Raw genomic sequence first — 27294 nt, forward strand, 5'->3', positions numbered from 1 at the left:
AAACCTCTTATCTGGAGCCAGCTATTCCCATATAAAGGTTCTCTTGGGCTGCACAGTTCAGTATTTGCCCTGCTCCAACCCTTTTGATGCACATCTAATGATTATCAAGGCCTTTGTGAAGTGACCCTTTGTGGTGTGGTAGAGCAGAGTAATGTCTGCTCTAGGACAGGGACTAAGAAACCCTGCTGTAGTCAACTATGTGCATGGTCAACCTGGTTTTCAGTTGTTGATGATTCTTTTCCGATGCTGATATTGAAAGATTGAATATTGGCTGGTATGTAAATATATATATATATATATATATATATATATATATATATATATATGTGTGTGTGTGTGTGTGTGTGATGTCTTCTTTAAGAACTGCCATGGTTTAAAACTGATTGAAGCTCAACACTGAAAACGATCATCTTAAAGTAGTCTGCAACTATCCGACCACTGTTACACTTGTAAAGCTCACAGGAAGAACCACACAGCCAGCAACGTCGTATCAGTGTGAGTGAGTGTTGTTTCAGGGTGGATTTGTTACAGCATTGGATCACATTGATTCTTTTTCCCTCTGCCATTCGACCCACCCTTTTCTACGGATTCCAGCTCGATACCGATACTCAATACCATCTCTAATTGTCATTGAGTTACTTCTTTGTGGAATAACCTATTTTTTATCCAATTCATTGCTATTGGTGTTAATAGGACGCATTGTAAATGATGTCTGAGCGATTTGTGGAAAATATCTTGCGATTTTTCTGACCAGTACTGCAATTGTGATTTAAACGTGTTTATATCAGTTAAGCTCCCGTCTTTTTTTTTTCTTTCTTAAGAAGACCAGCGTATCCACCCAGCACAGGCTGGAATACTAACCATAGAGGGCTGCACTGGCAGTACTTGAGCAGTTCATGAGTTATTAGGTAGCATTAACCCACTTAAACATAGTTAAAACCCATTAAGACAACATAATAATTCATGACAGTGATGTACGGTAACGTACGACAGAGTTAAAAGTGCAGGTGTTGCAGCTTGAAGATACCGCAAACAAGGCGTTTGGTCTCTGCCTGGCAACCTTCAGAAGGAGTTAATAAACTGTGTCATGTTTTATAAAGTTGCAAGTGGATGTTCTCTAACTCTAATAGATGAGATCAACTTTGTCAAATTTGTAAAAAAAACCAAACAAACAAACAGAAAACATTTTTTATGTGAAGCACACTGCTCATCAAAGGCTTTGGTTCTCCTAGCTTTTCAAAATATCTTTAATACAAATGAACATGCTTTTAACAAGGGCACAGAAATGGATTTTTTTCATAACAGTGTTTGATGTAGTGTGTAAACATTCACCAGCTGGTTTTGTGATGTCACTCAAATCATCATATTTACATATATCCACCTGTTCAGACTACAGCAGTTTAGCTCCACCCCCTTTTTTTGAGGTAACTTACATATATCAGTGTTAATAAATAACCTCAATTCTATGCCATAAAAAGAGGTTGCAAAATGATCGTGAACTGGTGAATAGACCCCCCCCAAAAAACAATAAAGTAAATAATAATGTATGATTTGAGGCCTATAAACATGTTAAATAGAAAGCTGTTAAATCTGGCTGGCTGAAAGAAAGAAAGCCAGAGTGTCCTTTAACTTCTGACAGGTGACAGTGGTTTTGAGCAGGTCCAGGTTTCTCTGACAGTAGACTAAATTAAGTCAGAATTAACCTAGATATAAACATGCACGGCTGCTCACGCGGACGTGTCAGAGTCTGCACGGAGCAGCGCTACATCTGTTTCCCTTTACCCAACCATGCTGGAAAAAGTGATCCGCTCTGCGCTCTTGTATAATAGCCACTGGACCTGAACCCGCCTTGCGCTCTGACATCACCGCACAGGACACAATCCACCCTGCAATCGCGTGCATCTCTTTAATAGTCCGTAATCAGCAGTGTAGCAGGTTCACCGTCGCCCCGGCGGGTCGGTTGACCCACATCGGCGAGTGGCGGCTGGAAGTTTTCACGACTTTTCTCTCTCTCTTTCTCTCTCTCTCTCCCTTTCTCTCTCTCCCTTTCTCGCTCCTTTTTTAATTCTTTTTTTCCCCTCATAATGAGAAGTGGGTGTTGGCGTGAAGGTTATTCAATCTTAATGTCCTCCCGTGTGTGTGTCAGCTTTCCCTGACTGCACTAAAGGAACGCGCACACCTTTGATCAGAAGACGCAGACATGTGTCGAGTGGAGCCACTCGCTGGTTAAAATAAATTCTTAATTTGAACTCGGGGGTTGTGGGGCAGGGGGGGGGGGGGTGGGCTCGCTACATGTGAAATCTCTTAGAAAAGAAGGAGGAAAAAAGGGATTACAGGAAGAAGAGTAAAGCTGAAAAGAAGTCGAACTGTCTTTAGCGCGTATGAAGCTGTAGTTCCTGGCCTCGTGAGGTAGAAGTCTCAATCCTGTGCTTTAGGAAAGGGAGAATTCGGGAATGGGAGTATTCGTTACTGGTCGCGATGGCCTGTTTAAACTGCAAACCCTGCCCCCCCCGTTTCAGTACGAGTTTTATAAAGCTCTCGTCCACATGGCCTCACCATTTCCCTTTGGCGGAACCATCTAAAGAACCATTACATTACTTCATTAGCCGAAGTAAAGACTGTTAGATGAGTTCTCAGAGGGCCAAAGGACAGAGTGAACTTGCCCAGAAATCGTTGTGATTTGAAACCAGTCGTTGCCTTTTCAAACCAGAAAACAATGGTGAACAAAGCTGTTAATAAACTGTAGCAGTAAACTGCTTTAAAATGGGTAACGTTTTAAAACCATGAGTCTCGATTTGCTGGGCTTTAAGTTACAAACTACTCCACAACTTCATCGCTTTCCTCTGCTAACTGGCTAGTTAGAATGCTGAAGGCAACACGACTAACAAGAAGAAAGTCGAATTAGTCCCTACTCACTGTGTAGTGCACGGTGTAAATCTTGAAGTAACTACAACACCCAAATAGGGCATAATATGTTCCAGAGAAAGCCATTTATTAGCCTTGAATTGTATGACTCCCTACATAACATTTAAAGCTTTGCTGATGTGCAGAAGAGTTTCGTGATGCACTGTATAGGCAGTAGGGAGCCATGTGAGATTCAGATAAGAGAGATAAAACAGGGTAATACTTTATTTTGAGTGCTCCTTTGTAGGTGATTCATTAGCTTAATAAACAGATTATCAGTAACACATCAACAGCGTATCAGTGAAGTAGTGGCAGTGAAACGTATATACATTGAAGCAGATATCTTGTAGGTGTACTGTTGATACAGGACATACATTAAGTAGATGTGTTGTTAATATGTTACTTCCATTGTGCAAAACCTAACCTTACCCACCTCACCCAGCACCTAACCCTAAACCTGGCCCTAATCCTAGCCCTGACCTTAACCTCAACCCAAAATCTAATCCTAACCCTCATATGTTTTCAAAATTACCGCTCAAAATAACCCAAAGCAGTGTAAATGGGTTGAATGGGGCGTAACCTAAAGCAGTCATTCACAAATTGTATGTTATGCTCAAATTTCTCAGTAACACTTTATTTGGAGGATCCACTGTGAATGCTTTGTAAAGGCTCAGTCTCTATATAATTAACATTCAATTAAATATCTATTAAATGCAACTGAACTACAAGTTCAGTGTGAATGAGTTTATTAAATCTATCCCTACTCCTAACCCTAACCCAAACCCTAACCTCAAGGCTAAACCTACATCTGCTCCTCACCACAGTGTTGTTGATAATCAACTGAACATCACCAGAAAGTCTGTTAATGTTAAATAAAGTAGCTGTAGAGCATCTTTAGGGGATCATCCAAATACAGTGTGATCAATTTCTCAAAACCTTTTGCATTGCAAAGTTTACATGACTAACTGTTTGGCTCACTGCGGCTAACCTGCTGAGGGCGAGTGTATAGTGTTTGAATAATCTGCTCCTCCTCTTCTGCCCTGAGTGGCAACTTGTGTGACATAGGTATGACGCACATGTGAGTGGTGAGTCGAAGTGGATGAGGGCAAGTTAAGAACTGAAACTGGGCCCTACAATTTATAAGAGAGTTTGGGAATAAAGTCCAGTCATTGGACTGTTGGTGCATGCTCAGCAAAAGCCTTGCCCCCCTTCAAACCCGGTTTACTCTGATAGGCTGCAAATTACATGGTTTTGGACATTTAAATTGTCCTGATTTACAGCTGTGATAGACCGAAACTATAGGCGATTGCTGTAGGCTCAGGACTAGTACACATTCAACGAAAGAGACGACAGCATTGAGAAATAACTTTCTTTTGAAGGAGAAGCGTAGATTAAAAGGCAGAAATAGCTACTTTTTGCTCTCAACATTAAAGGGTAAGGTCCAATAAAGAGGGTTCACTTTTAAATAAAATGATAAAACGGTGCATGTGCAGTCGTTGGTGTTGGGTTGAGACGTGTCTGGTGATGTGGCCTGTATTCCTAGTGAATGTTTGAATCTGGCTCTGGCGATTATTGATCAGCTGCAGTGCTAGCTAGACAGAGCAGTGCACACCAGATACAATGGCGGGTTCCCCTGGGCTTTCTCAGGAACTGCAGCTCAAGGGTTGTTAATGCTGGGCCCGAGCTCACGGCTGGCACAGCCGGTTCAAATTTCTGAGACTAATGGCTGCCTCTAGATATACTGTAGTGGCATACACAGTTCTAAGCCTCACAGGCGAAGCGTATTTCGAAATGACTCACATTTAGCAACAGGTTTGGACACATAGTTCTAGACTGATTCAAATACAGGGATCTGCAAGGCTGTGAGAAACCGAGCAGTAAACCTGCTGGAAACATTTCGGTTTTGAATTATATGTCAGCCTTAATATTGACACTTTGCGTCTTTTCAGTCTGCTTTCTCTGTTTTTTTTCTCTCTCTGTCCATCTTTACATCTTTATCCCATCTTTTTCACTGAAAAAAGCAATACAGTTTGCATGATTGAAATTTGTGCATTATTTCTACATAATAAAGTCTATAATAAAGTAAGCTGAAAGACAAAAATGGCATTTTATTCACGTAGAAATGATGTACACATTAATGAAGTAAATTCCATGCATTGCTTTTTTCAGTGCTCTCTCTTTCTCTTTCTCTCTCTCGCCCCCTCTTTCTCTCTCCGTCTCTCTCTGTCTCTCTGGTGGTTTGACAGATTGGCAGGCGAGTGTTGCTGGGTGGTACGGTCCAGGCCAAAGCGTGAGGCCACCCCTCCTTCTGTCGCAGTGGGAGGCTCCGTAGGGGGAAGCAGAAAGCTCACTCAGTCGGGGGTCTGGGGCCCGCAGCAGGAGAGCCCCATAGCTGAGAAGAGAACATCAATTAAAACACTATAAATATTTAAGTGGAGAAAAGATTCAATAATATTAGGTCAGGGAGGTGTCAGAGCCTGACCCGAGATGAAAGTTCCGGAATGATAAATGTCATGGGAACGCCTCCGCAGTGGGCAAGACTGTCGGACGTTGATGAATGACTGAAAGCATGCGCGTGATATTGTGCGGCTTATTTTAAATGGCATCAGTCAATGTCCTCAGAGGACAAAATTAATACTAAAAAAGCCCCAGTGACCCTTAGACCCTCAGAGGAGAGGTTAACATCTGCTCATAGGACCTATGAGTAGATGTGCTATATATTGTCACTGTCGCAACAAAATGTTGTATCCCCACTTTTGTGTTTTCGAACTCATTTGTAAACACCATCGTGGTGTATAGTGGGACAACTTCATGATGGATAGACCAGTAGAAATGCTCCAAAATTTCTTGGAAAATGTATTTTTCCATTTCCTTCTGTTATAAGTTAAGGTTTTTTATTCTCGTGTAAAGTTATATATATATATATATATATATATATATATGGTTTGGATGTGTATTCTGACTGATTTTCATATTTGCCTATCTGTAAGACTTAATGAATGGATATATGGTTAACCACGGGGAAGAAAAGCAACACCAAAAAGAAAACAAACACACAGAATTAGCGTGTTTCTGTAGGTATAGGCTAAAATCCGACAATATGTTTAATATTTCAAAAATAGCCATGGAAACTGGTAGATGAGCCAATGAGCCAATGATGAAGACTCATCGTCTTCTACACAAAGTGTCTTCTCCTCAGTGAGAAAACAGTGAGTAGGTAGTTTGGCATGGAAGTATAAATATGTATTAGGTTGTAATAGGTTTCTGAGCCTAGCTAACATCAGCTAGGGTAGTTAGTGTAGTTAATGAAAAAGCTGTATCAGATCTGGCTGCCCTTTAGCGCCGAGTCCAAGCAGTAGTATTTGAGTACTGGCACAAATGGTTCTATATATAGACACACTCTAAAAGAAACAGTCCTTCAGGGGTTCTTGAATTTTATATATATCACTGCTGTTGGAACAAATCCTCATACCTCCAAAATGGTAACTTTACAGACAAAACATACATTACTTTCAATGCAAGTCAGTGGAACCAGTGGAATTTTTGGCCATTTATTTTGGTCCATCCTTTATGAAATTTACACACAATATAAAGGCTATTGTGCATTTTCAATTTAGGTCAAAAACGGAAAATCGACAAAAATGGAGATACAAGGTTTTGTTCCGACAACAGCGATATATATGATGTATTTGCCCTGGTGCATAACCAAAACTTCATTCTGCCAATTTCCTCCCAAATCCCAAATGGGTCATGGCTTATTAACCATACAATTAAATAAATAAAACATCCTGAGAAAAGGCAAGTTTGATAAAACATTATCTAAACTTAAAGGCCTGATCTTTGTATTTTTATCCTTTCCTACTCCTACTCCTTGACCCTCCTTCTCCGATACTAAAGGAAAAAGCTGATAGAGAGAAGCATGAATGCTGATTGTCAGTCAGCTTGAGCAGAGTGCCATTGATCCCCTGTCCATTCTTTTGGGGATTCAGGCAGGAGGATGTCTAGATCTAATGGATTAATGGGTCTAAACCTGGGCGTAGAGCAACCTGGTATTGACATTGAACTCTAATCCCATGCATCACCATGACCTTGCTCCAGTGGGTACCCACACTGCTCATCCGAACAGCACAAAAAAGAGTTTGTGTTAGGAACGAGGCACAAAACAGCTAAAGGAAACAAGTAAAGTAACTTTTGGGACTGTTAGAACATTGATAAGGTCTAGTCTTTGGCTAAATTGCAGTGTTTCTGATGAGTAGATAGATTTACAGTACTAAGGTAGAAGTCAAGAGGTTTCCTATACTGTTCAAAAGTAATTCCCTAATTATCTATTTGATAACATGGTGAGTTACACAGTGAAGTGCATTTCCATTTGATATGCTTTCCATATTGACAGGTTCAACTCTGCATATTCAATTTTTGGTTTGATTTTATACCAAAGAATGTCTAATATTTCTTTTTTCTTTCTGCAAAAGAAATTTTCAGGGGTTAATTTGGCCCTTAGATGATTGCGTAATAATACTGACCTGGTTCCTTCATGCACAGTGTAATGGAAATGTTTTTGCACACTGTGCAGGCTTCTGTTAATGCAAACACCTATTAGGCCCAGTGGCTAAAGGTATCCAGATACCCCTTATTGAACCAAGCAAGCAGTTGCACTTTGAACAAGCTAGCTCTCTCCCATTACATGCCTGACAGTCTAGAAAAAGACACGACGTGCTGTGGTCACGTCCACTGAGATTTGATGGAGTTCGGGTGTCCATGCTTGACGTGACTGGCCCCTGTCCCAAGCTTTCTTCAGCTGAGTCGGCCAAGCATCTGCCAGGAGCAGGCTGGGATTTGCGTCCTCTCCTACCACCTCCTGCTTGGTTCTGCCGGGTCCCAACAGAGACCAGTTCGCTGATATTTTTAGAGGGTATGTTCCACAAGCCTCTGTCGCCATGAGAGAAGGACAATGGAGGGTGTTGGGTTACATCGATACTTGGCGTGGAGGCTCAGGGAGCTGGGAGAGGAAAGAATCCTGGGTGGCCTTGATGAGTTCTGGAACGGCGCTCCTTAAGGAATTTCACACCCATGTGAAACGCCCCCTCATTACGAAATAAGGCATAAACAGCAGGGTTTATACATCCACTTCTCTCCCAGATCCTAATGTGGGTGTTGTGTTCGATGGGACACTTTAGTTAAATTCATCTCTGAAGTAGACACTTGTCCTACATGAGTGCATGATACATGGTTGTTGGAACAAAACCTTATATCTCCACCTTTCTTGTACATGATTTGGAAGTGTGAGCTGCACTTCACATTGTGTAAAAGTTTCATGACTAATGAACCTGTAGAAATTAGGGATGCACCAATATTTTGGGGCTTTAGGTTTTTTTTTTTTGGCCAAAAGGCAAAGACGTCTGACTTGAGTACAAATAGCGGCCCCTACTGGAGAAATGTCAGACTGCTAGGGGAGAGTTCCCAAGTCGGGTCCAGTATTTCAAATTATTTAGCAAGCTTGTTGTGTTTGTGGGAAGCTTTAGGCAAATCCATTCCTTAAGTAGATACTTGTTATACATGAGTACATAATACATGGTTGTTGGAGCAAATCCTTCCATCTCCATCTTTCTTTTACATAATTAAGAAGTGCAAGCTGCCCTTTACATCGTGTAAACATTTCATGGTTAATGGACCAGTAGACAGAGATGCATGAAAACTTTGGTACTTTTTTGCCAAAAGGAAAAGCAGTCTGAAATTTTTAGGGACTTGAGCACAAATAGCACCCACTATTGGAGAAAAGTCAGACTGCTAAGTGATAGTTTCAAGGCCACGTAACAAGTATTTTATGTTATTTAGCTATTTAAATTAGTCCTCTAATTAGCTCTCTCAGTTCTCTTTCCCTACATGGTTGTTATTGCCTTTTAAGCATCATCTGCCTTATTATGTTAATTTAAAAGCACAAATAAAATAGCAAGTTATTTATAAGAGGATCCTTTCTTTTGGTTTTTCTGCTTTCAGTTTTCAGCTATATGTGATCTTTGGCTTAGCTCAAGAATTGTTTATTTTGATGCATCACTAATAGAAATGTTTATTTTATTTACTTTGACTAAAATCTTTGACAATTTCCTCGAAGGTTGCCAGGTTTTGTTCCAACAGTAATGGTGTGGTAGCATGCTGGACTGCACTGTTCAGTTCAGAGCTATTCAGCAAATCCTGGAGGTCAGATGAACAAAACTTCTTCCCTATATTGTTTGCCTGAGGGTTATGCCGTTTGGGCGGCTTAGACAATAGAGATCGGTTTTGTTAATTCTGAGATGCCAGTTTCTCCCTAACCTTTCTTGTGAAACTGTTGTTGGAAGATGCCGGTTTACTGACGAATCGTTACTACTTATGTACTTTTAATGACCCTGACTGTTGTTCGGTCTTCTGGGCTTCAAGGAGAACCTTGTAACTATAAGGACTAGGATGTCGCTGCTATCTGAACTTCATCATTCTGCGTTTTTCTTGTTTTTCAGTTTTTGACATAATTTGAAAAATACTTGTGGCCCTTTATATTGTGAGTAAATGTTGTGTTGAATGAACCAAAGGAAACAGCCAAAAACCACCTGTAAAAAAGTCTGGTTCCATTGACTCACGTTAAAAATAAAGTATGGTCTTCCCTTCTCCTGTAAAGTTATCATTTTGGAGATATGAGGTTTTCTTCGGACAGCAGCGATATGCAAGTTCAGTCATGAGAGACTTTGGGATACCTTATGTCTTAAGGTTAAACAGTGTAGTAGAAGAGAAATCTAGCTGGATAATGTATCTAGTACGTGTTTTAATTCTCCATACATACATTCTAGAACCAAAACCAGGCCGTTAACTGCTAAATGATATGCTCTGTAGGTCCATCCCCTGAGGTTGCATTTACACTGTTTGTAACCTGGGGAACAAAACTTTACCGGTACCCTTTGTTCTGAGAACGCAGCATGATGTTTGGAATAATAATGGTCCAGAAGGTTAGCTGTACCCATATTAAGCAGGTGACATCTCTGTGACCTTGGTCATGTTTAATTGAAATGGTAACTAACAAATGACATTTTGCTAGCATGGACCACCCCATTCAACATAAGACTGTAGTATGAGAATAGAGGGTATGACTACAGGAGATGGCCTGGAGAAGCTGTGGCGGTAATTTTGACAAAAGAAACAGAATTTCTAGGTTTGTATGAAATTATGTAAAGATGTTTGCTATTGTTTCTTTAATATAGGTCTAAATCCCATAGACTAAAGTTTATGAAGCATGGTTCTGTTTTGACTGTCATATATTACTCATAAGAGTGTTGGAGTTTTCAAGAAGACGTCTTCAAGAAGATGTTTTGACAGATGAGACTTCGGACTCACGTACAGTAACTACCATTTGTTTCATGACTGTCAGATCCATTTTGAGACAAGGTTGATCTAAGAATTGGCCTAGAAGGCTCGTTCCATATTACGAATTAGATGGCCACTGCAGAGCAACAAGATTGATAGCCAGCGCTGATGCGGACCTGGTTTGCCTTTGAAAGACAACACTGCAGATAGGAGAATATTGATGTGTGCGACCCGTGGCTGCCTGCAAGCAAGGCTGAATTATTCAGGGAAGTGTGTCACATTGAGAACGTAACACACACCAATCTCGGCTTCGTGTGCTTTGTCTTGCTTTGTCTTCTGTTCCGTTGAATTGGCTGACTCCATGTAGAATGCATGAGCTTTGAGTTCAGCTGGAGCATATTTTATGTTCTTCAGTGAGTAAGGAGGGTGTCTGTGATTGTCTTCATGTTTTCATGCTCATAATGGACAAAATGAGGTGTAATGTGGAATTACTTAGATAATTGCAATGGTTTCGCCGAATTTCGGGAATCGTGACTTGTTACTCGCTGTCACAGAGGTTCTCTATGGGGTGAATCACAGTTTGAAAAGGTTTGAAATTTTGCTGAAAATTCACAGAATAACTTTTAATTCTAGGCATATTTTAAGCATGTTATCAGTATCCAGCATCATTGCACTTTGGTTTAAGGTGGCATACGTTTAAATTGTCTATGTAGGTTCACAGCTGCCTTTATAAAAAGCTTCACACCTCAGTGATGGCCTTTTCTCTGATATCAGTGTTGCACAGTTGGTTATGTGCTGTGAACGATTTTTCCCTCCAGTCATGTAAACGGATATGGATTATTCTATAAAGGTGAAGTTCATGTACGATATCGTAATATAAGGAAAGATTTAGAAAAAAATAAAGAGTATTTTTAAAAAATGCTTTAGCAAAAAAAACAAATGTTTTTATTTTATGCAAAATGTAACTCATCAGCCAAGACTTGTTTAGTGTTTGAAGTTTGCTTCTTTAGTTTGCACTGGTGCTATGAAGCTAGGTCTGTGCCATGTGGTAGTTAACGGAGTTACCACGGTTTTTAAAAAGTGGTTATTCATTTATTGATTGATTACATGCAAACTGTAGCAGGACACTAGCATTCCCACATGTGAACATAACTGAATTTTTAAACATGTTTAAGTGCCAGGGAGACGTGATGTCCTGCATTAATACCACATTTATTGTGGTCGGCTGTTGAGCTCCACTGGTTTAACACACCTGGGGCAAGGGCACCGTGTACTGTTGTGGTAGGCAGATAGCTGAACGAAACGGCTTCAGGTTTTGAGAACAAACATGGTCATGTCTCAGTTCTTGTACAACTCGGCGTCCTCTGACAAAAAGGCTTCAGACAAAACCTCCTCAGACAGTAGAGCTTGTGTGATATTCACAATTCCGTTCTTTCTTAAAAGATCAGTTACACTTTTGAGTCCAGATTAAAGATGTGAATGTTTGAAAACCACAAGGTTTACTGTAATCTGCCATGACTACCTGTAATGGGGAGCGAGGTTGCGGACGAATGTGCGGAGATAAGCGACTTTTATTGTGGGCAAATCCAAAATCAGGGTCATAACGGTCCAAAGTCAGATGGCCAACACGGAGAGATCTAAAGTCAGACATGACAGACAAACCAGATCAAACATCCAAACATTACAAACAACAAAGACCAGCAACAACTAGTGGCAAACACAGGGCTTAAATAATCACAGGGTAAATGAGGGACAGGCAGGAACACAGGTGGAAACAATCAGGGGCGCAGTCACTAAACAAGGGGGCTGGACTACAAAAACAAAACACAACACGAACACATGGACAGGACTGGGAGGGGCCAGTCGTGACAGTACCTTATTTTATTTGGCAAAGATTAAGTTTAAACTTACTTGCTATTACTGTGTTTGCTTCCTGTCTCAAAATTAAAAGAAAAATGTGTAGAAATAAAAAAAATAGAAAGGAAAGCAAAGAAGTTCCAGTTGTGTTTATTGTTTAAGAGGATTACCAGCAGAGAGCTGTTTGACGCTAATATAGCCAATGACATATATCTTGTACTCCTCTAACAGAAGCTTATACTCTACTAATTAGCAAACAGCACAACAAGCTCAACACACTCTTGCACACTCAAACTGTGTAGAGTTTTGAACCGTCTGGGGTCCATGAACTCGCCTGCGTGTCAAAATTGATTGTTTTCTATATCTGTTTTTCTGTCTTCGCGATAATACAGGACAGAATTAGAGTTCAAACATTTTCTGTGGAGTCGCCCTTTCCATCTTACCCCAAGAGGGGCTGGGATACACGTCATCTGCCTTTTACCAAGTGCAATTGGTGGATTCGTCTATTCGTCTACAATTTGTGTGAAACTGACCAATGGACGCTCAGAAAGCACTGACACTACAGACAAGCATTGACCAATCATGGCAGAGACCCTTAATTCATTAAAACATATGGTTATCATGTTAAACGCAAGTGCCTTTAAAGGAGAATTTAAGAAGGAATGCAAAACTTGGGAAAATGTCCTCAGACCACAGAGGGTTCAGGGATCAGGGGTGGGATTAAACCCAGACAACGTTATTGGGAAATCAAAGGGATCAGTTTGAGGAAGAAGGAAAGAAACGTTATGAAAATCTATACGACCCACGCTGCCCCCTACAGGGCACGGTCATGTTCACGTTGGCAGTGTCTGCATCACGTTTGCAGATACGCATCCGCAGAGTTACAAGTTGTACGGTTTAGCTGTAGCGTTAGCCTGAAGTGCAGGTCAGGTGCACTCTCACTAAACTTTCTACAATTACATGCGTCCATGGATCTTAGTATAGAGCTCTCGCAGCTGTGAGCTCTCAGCGGGGGCGGTACCCAGCAGTGACCACCGCATGCCGTTCTCTGCCACAGATCCCGAGTGTGCCCCCGAGAGGGTGTCTGAGGATGCGGAGGACGGGCGTCTGAGGAGGAGGAGGTGCTCTCCTGAGGAAGGGGACGAGGCGGAGGAGGAGGACGAGGAGCACAGCTGCCGCGCCTGCCGGCAGGTGTTCGACTCGCTGAGCGATCTTACCCAACACAAGATTAATCAATGCCAGCTGACAGGTAAACAACGCTCACTCTGCCGCACTCAGCCCAGACTAGCTTAGCGCCTCGCACCACACCAGCCCCGTCACCACTGCCCCTTCCTGCCGCTCCCTCATATCTGTCCTGTGACCTTCTGTGTTTTCTTGATGTTTTGGCGCTCTGAAGACTGAGATGTTCCCATAATTCAAGTTTTTATTAGTTTTTAATGATTCTGATGGCCTGTCCTCAGGTTACTGAAACACACCTGACATCACGCCGTACATCACAATAATCCTCACCTCCATCTCTCTTAGAAAAGTAGCTTCACAGTATAATCTGTAAAGTTTGCATGACTCTTCAATTAAGTCCACTTAGAACTAATAGATAATTACCGTTTTCTTTCTTTCTTCCTTTCTTTCTTGGTTTAATTAGTTTTTAATGGTTCGGATGGTATTCAGGTCTCTGAAACACACCTGACGTTACATGATACATCATAATTATGTTCTCATTATGTTCAGTTTCTCTAATAGACACACAGTTACATCTAGTTGTTTAATCCATAACATTTAGATGCCTTTCTTTCTTCCTTCCTTCCTTCCTTTTTTTACTTGGTTCCTCTTTCTGCTTTACTTTCTTTTAACTTTCTTTTTTCCTTTTTACTTCTTTGGTCCTTACTTGACTTTCTTTCTTTATTTCTTCCTTTCCTCCTTTTCTTTGTTTTTCTTTTCTTTCTTCCTTATTTCTTTCCTTTCCTTCTTTCTTTTTTCCTCTTTCTTCCTTACTTTTTTGGTTTCATTCTTTTTACGTTCTTTTTAATCCTTTTTCTACTTCCTGATTGTCTTTCTTTCTTCCTTTCCTTCTTTCTTCCTTTTTTACTTTCTTTTGTCCGTATTTTATTTTTTATTTCCTCATTCCTTTCTTTCTTTCTTTGTCCGCTTTCTTGCTTTCATTTTCTCTCTCTCATTTTTCTTCTTTACTTTCATTCTTTCTTTTTCTTCATCTTTTTCTTCTTCCTCACTTTCTTTCTGTCAGATGTAGTCACAGTAACCTTGTTCTCTGGGTGTGTAGGTTGAAGTGTCTGTACTGCTGCATTAGGTAGATCACAGTCATATCAGGTCTCATTTGTCAGCTCCTACAATCTTCTGGAGCTCAGCTAATATCGGCGAGTTTGTGAGGGTCACTGGCAGGTGGATGTCATTGCTTGTCTGATGTATGAACATGACTAAAAATACACTGACAGCGACGGCTTGGAAAACTAATGATATCAGCTAAAGGCTTTTCTAGCCTGCTTCTGCTGGACTGGGTGCCCTGTTTGTTCTAGACTCCAGTCTGTGTCAGTGATCTAGATTAGTTTGCTGCTGTGATGAAACAAGCACTCAACAGACACTCGGTAACAAGTCAAAAACATATGAGGATTAGGATTAGGTTTTGGGTTAAGGTTAGGATTAGGTTCAGGATTAAGGTTAGGTTTTGGGTGAGGTTTGTAAGGTCAGCATTTGGGTTGAGCTTTAGGTTAGTTTTAGGATTAGGGCCAGGGTTAGGATTAGGTTTTGGGTTAAGGTTAGGGTTAGGATTAGGTTCAGGATTAGGTTTAGGTTTTGGGTGAGGTTTGTAAGGTCAGCATTTGGGTTGAGCTTTAGGTTAGTTTTAGGATTAGGGCCAGGGTTAGGATTAGGTTTTGGGTTAAGGTTAGGGTTAAGATTAGGTTCAGGATTAGGTTTAGGTTCTGGGTGAGGTTTGTAAGGTCAGATTTTGGGTTGAGCTTTAGGTTAGTTTTAGGATTAGGGCCAGGGTTAGGATTAGGTTTTGGGTTAAGGTTAGGGTTAAGATTAGGTTCAGGATTAGGTTTAGGTTCTGGGTGAGGTTTGTAAGGTCAGATTTTGGGTTGAGCTTTAGGTTAGTGTTAGCTTTAGGGCCAGGGTTAGGATTAGGGTTTGGGTTAAGGTTAGGTTCAGGATTAGGTTTAGGTTCTGGGTGAGGTTTGTAAGGTCAGATTTTGGGTTGAGCTTTCGGTTAGTGTTAGGATTAGGTTTTGGGTTGGGGTTAAGGTTAGGTTCAGGATTAGGTTTAGGTTCTGGGTGAGGTTTGTAAGGTCAGATTTTGGGTTGAGCTTTAGGTTAGTGTTAGCTTTAGGGCCAGGGTTAGGATTAGGGTTTGGGTTAAGGTTAGGTTCAGGATTAGGTTTAGGTTCTGGGTGAGGTTTGTAAGGTCAGATTTTGGGTTGAGCTTTCGGTTAGTGTTAGGATTAGGTTTTGGGTTGGGGTTAAGGTTAGGGTCAGGATTAGGGTTAGGTTTTGGAGAAGTTGGTAAGGTTAGGTTTTGCGTGATGGAAGTAACAACAGCACATCTACTTAATGTAAGTAATGTATCAACAGAACAGCTACAAGATATTTACTTCTGGCTTTCACTGCTGCTACTTCACTGATACGTTGCTGATGTGTTACTCATTATCTGTTAAGAGTGTATTAATCATCTACAAAGCACCACTCAAATAAAGTGTTGTCCATTTATAAAATGCAGAAATTGGGACCACATCTACCAGGATTAGCATTACAGAGAAATCTAAAAGAGAAATATTAATTTCTTCATGCTTACAAATGCAGTAATAGGAATAAAATTAAGGCAGTTAGCACAGTAACCCAGCAACACCTAAACATTCTGCTCTTCCAGAATACAACAAATACATGATTGATATATCAGTCAAATGTACTCAATTGTGGTAATTTTTTAAAAGCAATTATCTGCTGAAACCAATGCGATTCTGATTCCTTTGTCTGTCTGTAATGAAGACAAGTTGGTTGAGCAGTTTTACAGTGTTAGAGTTCACACTTTGCTCAAAACTTTTAAAAGTCTGAGTGAAAAAATACATATTATGGATTAGTTTTTGCAGAAATAACAGAAGAATGACTATTCTTGGAGGAAAAATAATCGGTTTGAAACCATAAACGGTATGAAACACACTGAGAAATGATCACATTGCGCCAAAAGGAACATTGAAAATGGTTAGGTAAATATTTTCCATGAGATGTAGAAAGGGCTCTGGGAGTGATTTGGTCCGGTGGGCACAGGTCCCTATAGAACCGCTTTACTTTACCCTTGACAGTAAGCCTTTGTGTGCCTTTTCATCATAAATGTGAGAGACAGAGAGAGAGAGAGAGAGAGAGTGAGAGACAGAGAGAGAGAGAGAGAGATGTTTGAGTGTTCCTCCTGTGTCTAACCACGAATTATAAGGCACGAATGATTTGGATTGGTCTCGTGTGTCTAGAAGAACAGTAAGATCTTCCATATGAGTATTACAGAGATTTTCCGTTTAGTGAGAGCTGCTGTATTTGTGAGGAAATAGACTTTATGAACATGTTTCATGTGTATTAGTGGGTGTTTGGGAGTGTGATGTGTGTGTGTGTGTGTGTGTGTGTGTGTGTGTGTGTCAGAGGCAGAGGGAATGAGCGATGCGTGCGATAAGGCATATTATTTTATTCATTTGAGAAAGACAGGCAATCAACTCAGGAACACTAGCAGGCAGGGCTGTGGTGAATAATTCAGCTAAGACCTAATGCTATTCAAACGCTCTCTGAGTACATTCACTATGAATGTATTTGTCACACGTTGCTCCCCAAATTAGTGCTGCACCTCACTTCTACTGGCTCGTGCATCTTGCTCTCCTATTTCTTATGACAGTCTTTCCTTCCTCGGATATGAGCTGTGTGCACAACTGCTGGAGACGAGCGGGCCGTGAATGTCTTCTTAGTGTTTTGCATATTGGTCTAAATCACCATGGTTAGTTTAGCTCTTAAAGGGGAATTTCACCAAATATTCAAAATTTAGCTAAATAAGTTCTTGAGACGTTAAAGTAGTTTGATATGAAATGGTTAACTGTGTAGAAATCTACTGACTCTGATTTCTTTACATTAGTGGTGATAGGAACCAGTGTTCGCTGTCAGCAGTGCAAATAAAGCCATGTTGTTTACAATCCAAAATGACCAGTTAAGTTCTGTGTGTCTTTTATATGTAATGTTGATGATGGTATAATAGTGATACATCTTAAAGAATAACATTTTCAACACACTTTACATATACCTCTCTACCATAAATGGATTTTCATGCATGTTAGACCAAAATCCTACTTTAAAATACTGCAAAACTATGTTTCAGGCATCAGTAAATGCATCCATAACTATTTTGAGGAGTAACTTTTTGCAAGGGAGCTTTTAGAGATAGTAAATGCTTCAGACATCTGGTTCCGGTCACCATGATTGCAAAAAATTACTGATGCATTTCACGTCAGACTAGTCTGAATGACTTTATGTTAATTACGTTATGCGGGAAATTTTGAAAAACTGGTGAAATTCCCCTTAAACCCTTAGAAGAAGAGATACTTTGTTATGATTTGACTTTGATGAGAAGTTATTACAGTCTGAAATCCTGTCTTTTCTTTTTGTCACGTTTTTCTATAGAAACAAACAGAAAAAATGTTTAATCTCGTTGATACAGAATGTAAATTAAATGTGAATGTAATTAGTGATTTTGTAAAAACTGTGTGATGGAATTATAACAAACTGAGAATAACTTTGTTGGTATGAGTGTTAAACTTTCCCTGACAGGTTCGTTTTGAATTCTGGAGTCATACTTCAGTTCATATTATAGTTTCTTTTTTGTGTATTTCATTTTTCTCAGTTGTGATTCCCTGCCCCAAAGGCTCCTTTGTGCTGCCTTCCTGCCATTAACCGACCCCTCATTAACGTCAATCTCTTAGACAAATAACTCCTAATTGAACAATACTTGAAAAGCGGTTTGAATTAGACCCCCCATGGAAGCCAAATAAAAGGAGGTAATTGCCTTTTCGGAAGTGTGCGGCGCTCGCCACCTCCGGAACAAAAGAGACAGGTACAGTTAAACCAGGTCTTTCCGGAAAATGGACACAAACAGATCCTTCAACTGAAAGCGTTTTGTACTCAGGGGCCCCAAAGCTGATTTTGAATGGTAATGTGTTACTTGCTGTTTCTTTCGGTAACCGGAAATAGGGCTGCACAATGTGGCAAAAATAGTAGTATTTTGTGATGTTGTGATTGCAGTGCACCTTGCAATGAGGTTAACCCTTTAAGGCCTGACCGTCTTTGGTGAAGTTCCCTCAAACGTTTTTTTAAATCTGCTGCCAGAGGAGTTATTGAAAAGTGGATCAGCATATGGAGGTTGCTGTGTGGTACTGTGCTTCTTTGACTGGTTAAAAACGTAACAACAGTTGCGTTTCATTCGTCTGACTACATAGAAAAATGTCCATTCTGCCGTACATAATCTGCTCTTTTTCATAGGAATGTAAGTAACATTTCCTGTGTGTTTTATTGGTAATGTGATTAAACAGAACATTAGCAGTGTTTAATAGAAGTCTTGAAGGAAACCTGGGAGGACACTCTTTGGCAGTGGTGGAGCTTATTTGAATATACGGCTATATAACTCACAGCCTGTTTACTCAGTCGGGTATTTCAGGCATTGAATAAGCAATATAAGCATTATATAAGCACAGAAATAAGCATTATTGTATCAAAAGTGGATAAACAAAGGCTTCTTTTTAGGTTTAGAATGTGGAGATGACCACAGAGAGCGATGCTTCACACCACTGACACTGTGTATTATGTTTATGATGATGTGAAATAAAAATTCTTATTGAAATTTGTTACAATTGAGTGAAATAGAAACCGATTTTGTTAAAATGAGGCAAAATATACTTGAATGCTATCATTATACTTGGGAGGTCTGCCCAAGTAAAGTCTGTGCGTGGGAGTCACTGAATATTAAGTGCCTACTGATCCGAATTGCACTCTGAATGAGCTCACTCTGAAAAGAATCACAGTACCTCCAACAATAAAAAAAGCCTTGTGGAGCTTTTAATGCAGTAATACAAAAATGTTAGCACACAGAAAGCTCTGATTCCACTGGCAGATCCATTTTACTCTAGCTCGGAGGTTGGCAACCCTTTCATCCTTTCAACAAAAATCAAACCACCGCATCAACCACAACATGTTATGTCCGTTTTACCATCTTGGCTGTAAACATGTCTCAATATGTGCTAATATACTAGTGCAAGCTGTAAATATAACAATGCAGACTTACTTTTTTCTACGCTTTAAGCTTCAGCTCAGCTATAGCCACTTTTCTCACATCTCCGGCAGGAAACTTTTCTGCAAAAGTAGAATAGTTGCTTGTAAAATGTCTCTCAGTGTTCGACTTTTTACGAGGCTGAAGTCACTTCTCATTTGCCAGCTTCATGTTCAAATGTTCCCCTTTCACCTTAAATGATGCCTGAGGCACCAGAGTGGAACTGCCGTACCATTTAAGGTGGAACGGAGAAAATTTGAACAAGAACCTGGCGAATGGGAAGCGGACTTCAGCTTCGCAACTTTTTAGTGTTGGGCAGTTTCTCGTTGATTAAATGTATCAGGGAATTAGTCGGAGTGATTGAATGCAAATAAGTCCATTCATCTCCAATTTATCAATGTTCATCTTAAATCCTCCCCTTGCTGTTTCCTTTGGTACTAGCTAGGCCAGATTCCTGTCTTTATTGTGTGACCAGCACTCTGATGCCAATCTCCAGGCTGAAAGGTTGATAAATTAGCTGTTCTACATTAACACCAGTGTTTAAGACAGTGTATTGTTAATCTTGTGTTAAAGCGATCAGCAGAGCTTTATTTTACTAAAGGAGGATTATTTTATTTTTACCTAAAAATCGAATTGTGCTGTGGAGCTGCAACAGGACAGTAAAAGAGCTGCGTGTTGCAACCCTTGCTCTAGCCAATGTGCCAGATTTTAACTAGTTTAATGGATTTGGATAATCACCATGTTCAGTTTGATAGGGTTATAGATTGGCCTACAATATTTCGACCAAAAAACAAAACAATTATTTTGGTCAAAATATCTTATCAGCCATCCACATAAATGCATAAACTGTGACTGGTCTAGATAAATAAAAACATTGTGATTAGTTAGAGGCTGTAGCCTTTTGCACCATCAGTATTATAAAGGCCAACTTTGCGATAATGTAATGATATGTAATAACACATTGTGTAGCATGAAATAGCGAGCAAACCTGGCTGATGTGCATCATAAAGTGGTAGAGAACGAAACATAATGAAAGAAAAAAGATGATGTAGCGTGACGAAGAATGGACACAAACAGGTCCTTCGTTAAGTATTTTGCGGTCAATGTTTTGGGCAGATTTTGAGTGTTATTAGCGTTTTAGTGGTTGGAAAAGAAGGGAAAGTGAAGTGCCTGGGCACATCTGTGTTACAGCAGGAAAGGAGGAGAGAACGAAACACAAAGAAAGGAAAAAGAGAGAGATGTAACATGTCACCCCGATCAATGGCTGCCTTTGTCTCCCCCCAGTCTGGGAGAGGTTTAACACCTTTCTGTGCACTTAAGGCGCGACCACTGGCCCGCACTGAGGGAATCCGGCGGTATGGATCGGCCCGTGTCCCTAATGCGATCGGTGCTATTGATCGCACTAATGCTGGACTGCAGAAGGAGCCGGAGGAAGAGAGAGGAAGAAAGTAAGGAGAGAGAGAGAGAGAGAGAGAGAGAGAGAGAGAGAGAGAGAGAGAGAGAGTGGAGGGAAAGTGAATAGAGAGAAATCAAAAGAGAGAAAGAAAGCTAGGGAGAGAGAGTGCTTGCTGCAGGAATGTGTCTCTGGGGAGCAGGCCATCTTCGACTAGGGCAGGGCTCTAGGAATGTTTGCAGCACCCCCTCCTCACTCTCCTCTTTCTTGTATCGACCCCCTCTGCACATTGCCTTCGACAGGGACTCTCCAGATGCTTGGGCAGGGCTGCAGGAATGCCTCCCCTGAGACAAAGTCTACTGCACACATGGCAAGGGGTGGGTGGAATGCGCCCCCGGAGAGCAGGAGGAGGCAGAGCCGAGGTATGTTTACCCCTGAAAGCCCCCCGCACTCTCTGGGGCAGGGCCCACTCTGCTTTGCTCTGGCTCTGGCTCCAGCGCGGCTGTGGATCAGGTTTCTGCGGGCCGGGTGCTGCATCCTGCTGTCCACCCCGGGCTCCGGTTGCCTTAGGGAACTGGGAGAAAGTGGAGTGCTCAGTCTGCTCTTAAGAGCCTGTTATCAGCCCTCAGCCGTACAGCTGATCAAGGTCAGAGTGAGCACAGGTTACTCACCTGCATCTCAGTACATTGCATAGCTAAAAACAGTATATTTCTGTATTTTTACCCATTTTTTTAGACAATAATGTGTCATACAGTGGTAGAAATCATGCAAAATCTTTTTACATAACATGGTTTAAAGTAAGTTTGCGATGATAAAAGGATGATGTATACTTCTGCAAAGATGCATGCAAGTGACACAGAGTAGGGGCTGTTGGGTAACTGTTCTCACCACTATAGTCTCAACTATCCAGTACGTACCTCCAGAGCTGTGCATCACACCGTTGTTACTTTGGATGCATATGGGGCGAGACCAGATCCGAACTAGAATTAAATAGAGTAAGTTGAAGATTGCTAGAAAAGGTGCGATGTTTATATATAACATATTTTCAAAATATTACCAAGATAGTGGCCTCTTTTCCAGGCCCCCTAGTGGCCATTCTGCCAGAGGAAGGGAAGTCAATAAATTTTCAGATAAATATAATCAACTTATATACATTTTCCCTGTAAATCTGCTTTCAAATGAACTAGGACATTGTATGTGAAAGGCTGTGATCTGTTGAGCTGCTCTTGAGCAATGAGGAGTGTAAGTGGAGGAAGTGGAGTTGAGCTGCTCTTGAGCAATGAGGGATGTAAGTGGAGGACTTATAATGGTGAAATAAGTACACAACTCTCAACAAATACAACCCTGCCAAGACTAAATGGACAACTGCAGCTTGCTGGTATTGACAAATCATAGATTAGGATTTACAAACAGTAAAAACACTTCTGTAAACGTTGATTTGATTGTTTGACTTCCTCAAATATTGGCAGAAATTGCATTTATGGGTACAAGCAATGAGGAGAAAATATAGTATAAAAAGACAGGAAAGATGTAATAAGGTAGGAGAAATGCATGACTTCAGTTTCTCTACATGTTTGCAAACACCTGTTCAAATGTCTGGGCACCACTTTAATTACGTTAGAGGGAGGCACATGTATCATTAGGAGTCTTGCCCAAGGACCCTTAGTGGTATAGCGTGGGGTGGTTGCCCAGACAGGGAATTGTACCCTAGTCTACCATGAGGAGGGCAGTGGTATTGCCATTATGGCAGACATGAACGTATAATTGGGTGTTAGGCATGCAGTTTTCTGCAATGTTAATTGATAGTTATAAGCATTTGCTACATAGCTCCAAGTCTCATAGCTCCAATGCAAAACTAAAGAAGCAAACTTTAGACACTAAACATGTCTGACTGATCTACTATACTCAAAGTTAGGGAAAGATTTCATTATTTTCTCAACTATTCCTTTGCCTGGCCCTGCACTTAAGCTTCTGGCAGAAACCAGCATGTTTATTGATACTGTTCTTGGTCGTTGCTGAGCACATACCAGTCCAGAGAACAGAAGCTCCCCACGCAGAGGACGCCGAGCACCTTTCCTCCACAACGAGAGCCAACAAGCATGTCTTTTAATTGTTGCTATCTTTTAACATCTGGAAAAACAGATGAGACGACTTAGCACTCCTCAGCAAAGCCACTAACCAGTACAAGTGCTGATTAGCTTTGTGGTGAGACCTACTGCTGAGACTCAGGTTTCAGTCCGTCTGCACAGTGTTCTGGGCCGGTGGGTCCAGAGGAAGCAAATGGTTGTGTTTATGTTGGGAGGGAACGATGGCAAGTTCTTACTTACTCATAGTAATGTGACATCCTGTAGTCACTAGGCCAAGTCAAGCACCTAGTGTTGTATCTCTGTGGAGGAACTGGCCAGCAGTGCCTGGCCAGGGGTTGAAAAGATATATGGGAGCAGCCTCTAAATACAGTCTGCTAGGCTGATACCAGTGTAATACAATGCTGATTTCTGCTATAATATTGAGCTGACTACTCACTACTACATTGAAAGCACAAACTACTTATATTTAGGATATAGTCAGTAGTTGCTGAGAAACACTGCAAGAAAAGCCTAAATTTCAAGATTTCTGCGTAATTCAAAAAAGCAGTAATCGGATATCTGCTTTGCAACCAGCCAATAAACTCACAGGATAAGACGTGACGTAATCGTAACGTAAACTCAAACTTCATACTGCAGCCTTTTTTAAAACATTACGCCATTTTACTTGAAAATATGAACCTACATCATCTAGAAGATGAAGAATATTTCTATCCTACATGTTGTCAAGCAAGTAATTGGTTTCAGTGTCGCTCAAAATGTGTTGGAACGGTACTTGCTTATTTCCAGTACCGCCGTCTGATTTCGCACATGCTCAGACTGAGAAATCTGAAGGAAATCAGAGTAAGAGTTCACATGCACTGAGAAACATGATCACTAAGCTGAAATGCAGCTCTCTTTATCAGATTTCTTCATCGTATTACTAGTCCTTTAATAAAGCATAAATCTGGAAGAGTTGGAATTCCCCTTTAACAAAGAAGACACAGCTAAACGCCGTTTCAGTGAAATATTTTTAGATGTTTTTGTCAAAAAGAAAAGCTATTAAGAGAAATACATCCTGTGTCTTAGTCACTTGCTGAAATGTCCTTCCTCCATCCTTTGGCTGCTTGCCCTATGGAGATTCTTTCTTCTCCTGTTTCCCCGAAGCTGCTCCTTTCCTCCTGTCCTTCTGCGGAAGACCTTCCCCTTGTGAGGACTCTTGTGAGATGGCCTTTTTAATAAGTGCCTTTCCCTGTTCTCATCACACCACTGAGAGAATACGCTAAGCGTGCCTCATCCAGATGGCCGAAGATAAAGGAATCAAGGGAGGTCGCGAGTAGAGAGTAGAGGAGTTAAGGAGTGCTTTGTGACAAAATGCTAACGCTGCTAAAAATCACAGATAACGAACACGAACCTGTTAGCATTATTTAATGCTGCTAGCACTGTTAGCATATTAAGCTGAAGTATTCCTTAAAGCTATATTTGTCAAAGTGGATTTCTCCACTGCCGTCTTGCTCCGTAGGTGTCATGCTAATGTTATATTAGTATTATATATGTTATATTAATGTTATATGGTGTAGCTTTCTTACTGACGAGCTTTACCTCTGTGTCACTCACTGTGAAGTATTAGCTGTTAAATAATGACAGTAAAGTGGAAATCAGTGAAGAGCTCTGTGAAGTGCTTATTATACATAGGGATTCAGTTTTCAATCAGATTTGAGTAGCTTTCTAAGTATTGGCTGATATTGACATTTACATTTACAGCATTTAGCAGACGCTCTTATCCAGAGCGACTTACAAGAAGTGCTTTGTCAATCTAGAGAAATTATCTTTGCTAGTTACCGATAGCTTAGAGAAAAAGACCGTCCTGGGCTCAGATACTGCTAGAAACAAAGTCAGTGTAGATACAGAGAGAAAAGGAGCAGAGTTGAGCGCAGAACTCTGTGCCATTCAATGCAATACAATAACAATAAGATACAATACAATAAACTACAATACAGAGTGCAGTACAGTAAAATATAAGTGCAGCTTATAATTTTTGATTATAATATTGACCCAGTTTTTGTGTTTTTATAGATGATTCAGTTACATTTAGGTAAGTTACATTTTGTTTTAAGGCTGCTTTTTTGATGACAGTGTGCTTACATGCACTTAATAATCCGATTTTTTGGCAGTTATCTGATTATTTGAGTGGTCAGCATACTCTTATTACTTAGAGCTAATTAAGGCCTATAAATCTGATTAAGAAATCTGATGAAGGGACCCGAATTTTAGCTCAACATTTGAGGTTTTCAGCGCACGCTTACTCTGATTTCTTTCCTTTTTCTCTGTCTGCGCAAATTGGATTATACTTTCTACGTTGTTTTAGTAATATGTTGTTTGCAGTAAACAAATATTAAATAGACTTTAGTTTAATAGCTGCTGCTATTTTACACGGCCGTGTTTACATGAAAGGCAGCTGGTTCAAACACAGCTGAGCAGGTATGTTTTAAGATTTCACTTAGTCTTAACTTAGTTTTAACTGATAACTTTAACCGAAACTATTGCTTTAAGTTCTAAAATTGTAGATGTTGCCAAAATGATGAACAGAGTAGATGATTCTAAAATGACGGAATGCATTTATAGTCAAATTAATATAAATAATTGTTTTAAAAGTTAAATCACATCTTCAAACAGATAACAACAATAAATCTTGTAAATAGATTTACATTACAGTATGTAATTTATCCTTGAACATAATTTTATTATTGTCAAAATGCTAAATATGTAATATATAATTTTATAATATAAATAAATATTAAATATGATATTTGTCTATTTGTTTTTGGTTTTGATTATTTATATTGTATATTAAATGAAAAATATATATTTCTATGAAAAGTGAACCTTTTAAATGCTAGTGAATATGGGTAGTGCTGTACTACTCAGTGGGTCATGTTGTGAAATTTTGCTCTGAAATTCCACAGTACAGCTTCTTCTTCAGTATTAAACGGGAATTCTACCAAATATTTTTTTTTGGTAATTCCATTTGTTAGGAATGTGTATGTGTGTATGTGTGTGTGTGTGTGTGTGTGTGTGTGTGTATACACACACACACACACACACACAGTATATATATATTTATATATTATTAGGTATATATATTATTAGGTATTATATATATATATATATATATATATATATATATATATATATATATATATATATATATATATATATATATTATTAGGTACACCTGTTCAATTGCTTGTTAACCCAAATAGCTAATCAGCCAATCACACGGCCGCAACTCACTGCATTTAGGCCTGTAGAGGTGGTCAAGACAACTTGCTGAAGTGCAGACCGAGCATCAGAACGGGGAAGAAAGGGGATTTAAGGGACTTTGAACGTGGCGTGGTTGTTGGTGCCAGACGGGCTGGTCTGAGTATTTCAGAAACTGCTGATCTACTGGGATTTTCACTCAACCATCTCTAGGGTTTACAGAGAACGGTCAGAAAAAGAGAAAATATCCAGTGAGCGGTCAGTTGTGTGGACGAAAACGCCTTGTTGATATGAGAGGTCAGAGGAGAATGGACAGACTGGTTCCAGATGATAGAAAGGCAACAGGAACTCAAATAACCAACCAACATCTCTGAGGAACGTTTCCAACACCTTGTTGAAAGGTGTAAAAAAAAAAAAAAAAAAAAAATATATATATATATATATATATATATATATATATATATATATATATATTTACAGGCAAAATTGTTCACAGTGGTGGTGATAGGAACCAGGCGTCTGAAGAGTTCAATGCCTCTAAAAGCTACATCACAGAAAGTTATAACAGCGCATGGTTAGAGATGCTGTGCCAGATTGCCAGAGACATTATTCTACTGTATTTTTGAGGAAAGGTTTTGGCCCGAAACATCAACACATCAGTTCATGAAGAAGTACATTTAAAAAAGCTGTTTTTTTACCTTCATCACTATTTGACTGTTATCATGTCATTACATATAAAAATTAGAAGACAGGATTGTTCACTGGTGGTTTTGGATAGCAAATAAAATGGCTGTATTTGTTTTATAGACGTTGACACCTGGTTCCTATCACCACCACTGTGAAAGAAATCTGGTACATTCATCAGTCAGTGTTATCCCTGGTTAATCTTACTGTAGGCTGCAGTGGTTCTTGGGTTATTAGTGCTAATTGTGTTTCTGTCAGATTGTGTATGAGGAGACATGCTGGTCTAACTTGTCCTGAAATGGAAAGGCTTTTTCAAACGTTGGCATGTTAGAAAAGCAGCGTTACTAACATGCAAATGTCTTAGCATGTCACAGAGGCAGTGTTACTAGCATGATAGCGTTTGAACGTTGGAATCCTTCCATTAATTCGCAATTCCTCCACGTTTGAGGCTGGGTGCCATGATGCTCTGATGTGATGAGATAGGCACAAGATAACAA

At 40.1% G+C, this 27294-nt stretch overlaps 1 protein-coding gene across 12 annotated transcripts in view; it reads left to right on the forward strand.

Annotated features, from left to right (window-relative positions):
* LOC108436881 (zinc finger protein 521) overlaps window positions 1-27294 on the forward strand; it is a 198844-nt gene that overhangs the window by 17428 nt on the left and 154122 nt on the right. For 8 of the 12 annotated variants that reach the window (XM_037547194.1, XM_037547188.1, XM_037547197.1 and 5 more), the window contains one exon: window positions 13151-13342. The exons of the other annotated variants lie outside the window; for them this stretch is intronic. Coding sequence is in view for 5 of the 8 variants with exons in the window: in XM_037547128.1 (XP_037403025.1) it covers window positions 13151-13342 (192 nt within the window). In the remaining 3 variants the exon portion in view is untranslated. The remainder of the gene's footprint in view (window positions 1-13150; window positions 13343-27294) is intronic. 12 annotated transcript variants of the gene reach the window in all.

This window comes from Pygocentrus nattereri, chromosome 2, assembly GCF_015220715.1.
Source record: "Pygocentrus nattereri isolate fPygNat1 chromosome 2, fPygNat1.pri, whole genome shotgun sequence".
In the NCBI taxonomy this organism is placed as follows: Eukaryota; Metazoa; Chordata; class Actinopteri; order Characiformes; family Serrasalmidae; genus Pygocentrus; species Pygocentrus nattereri.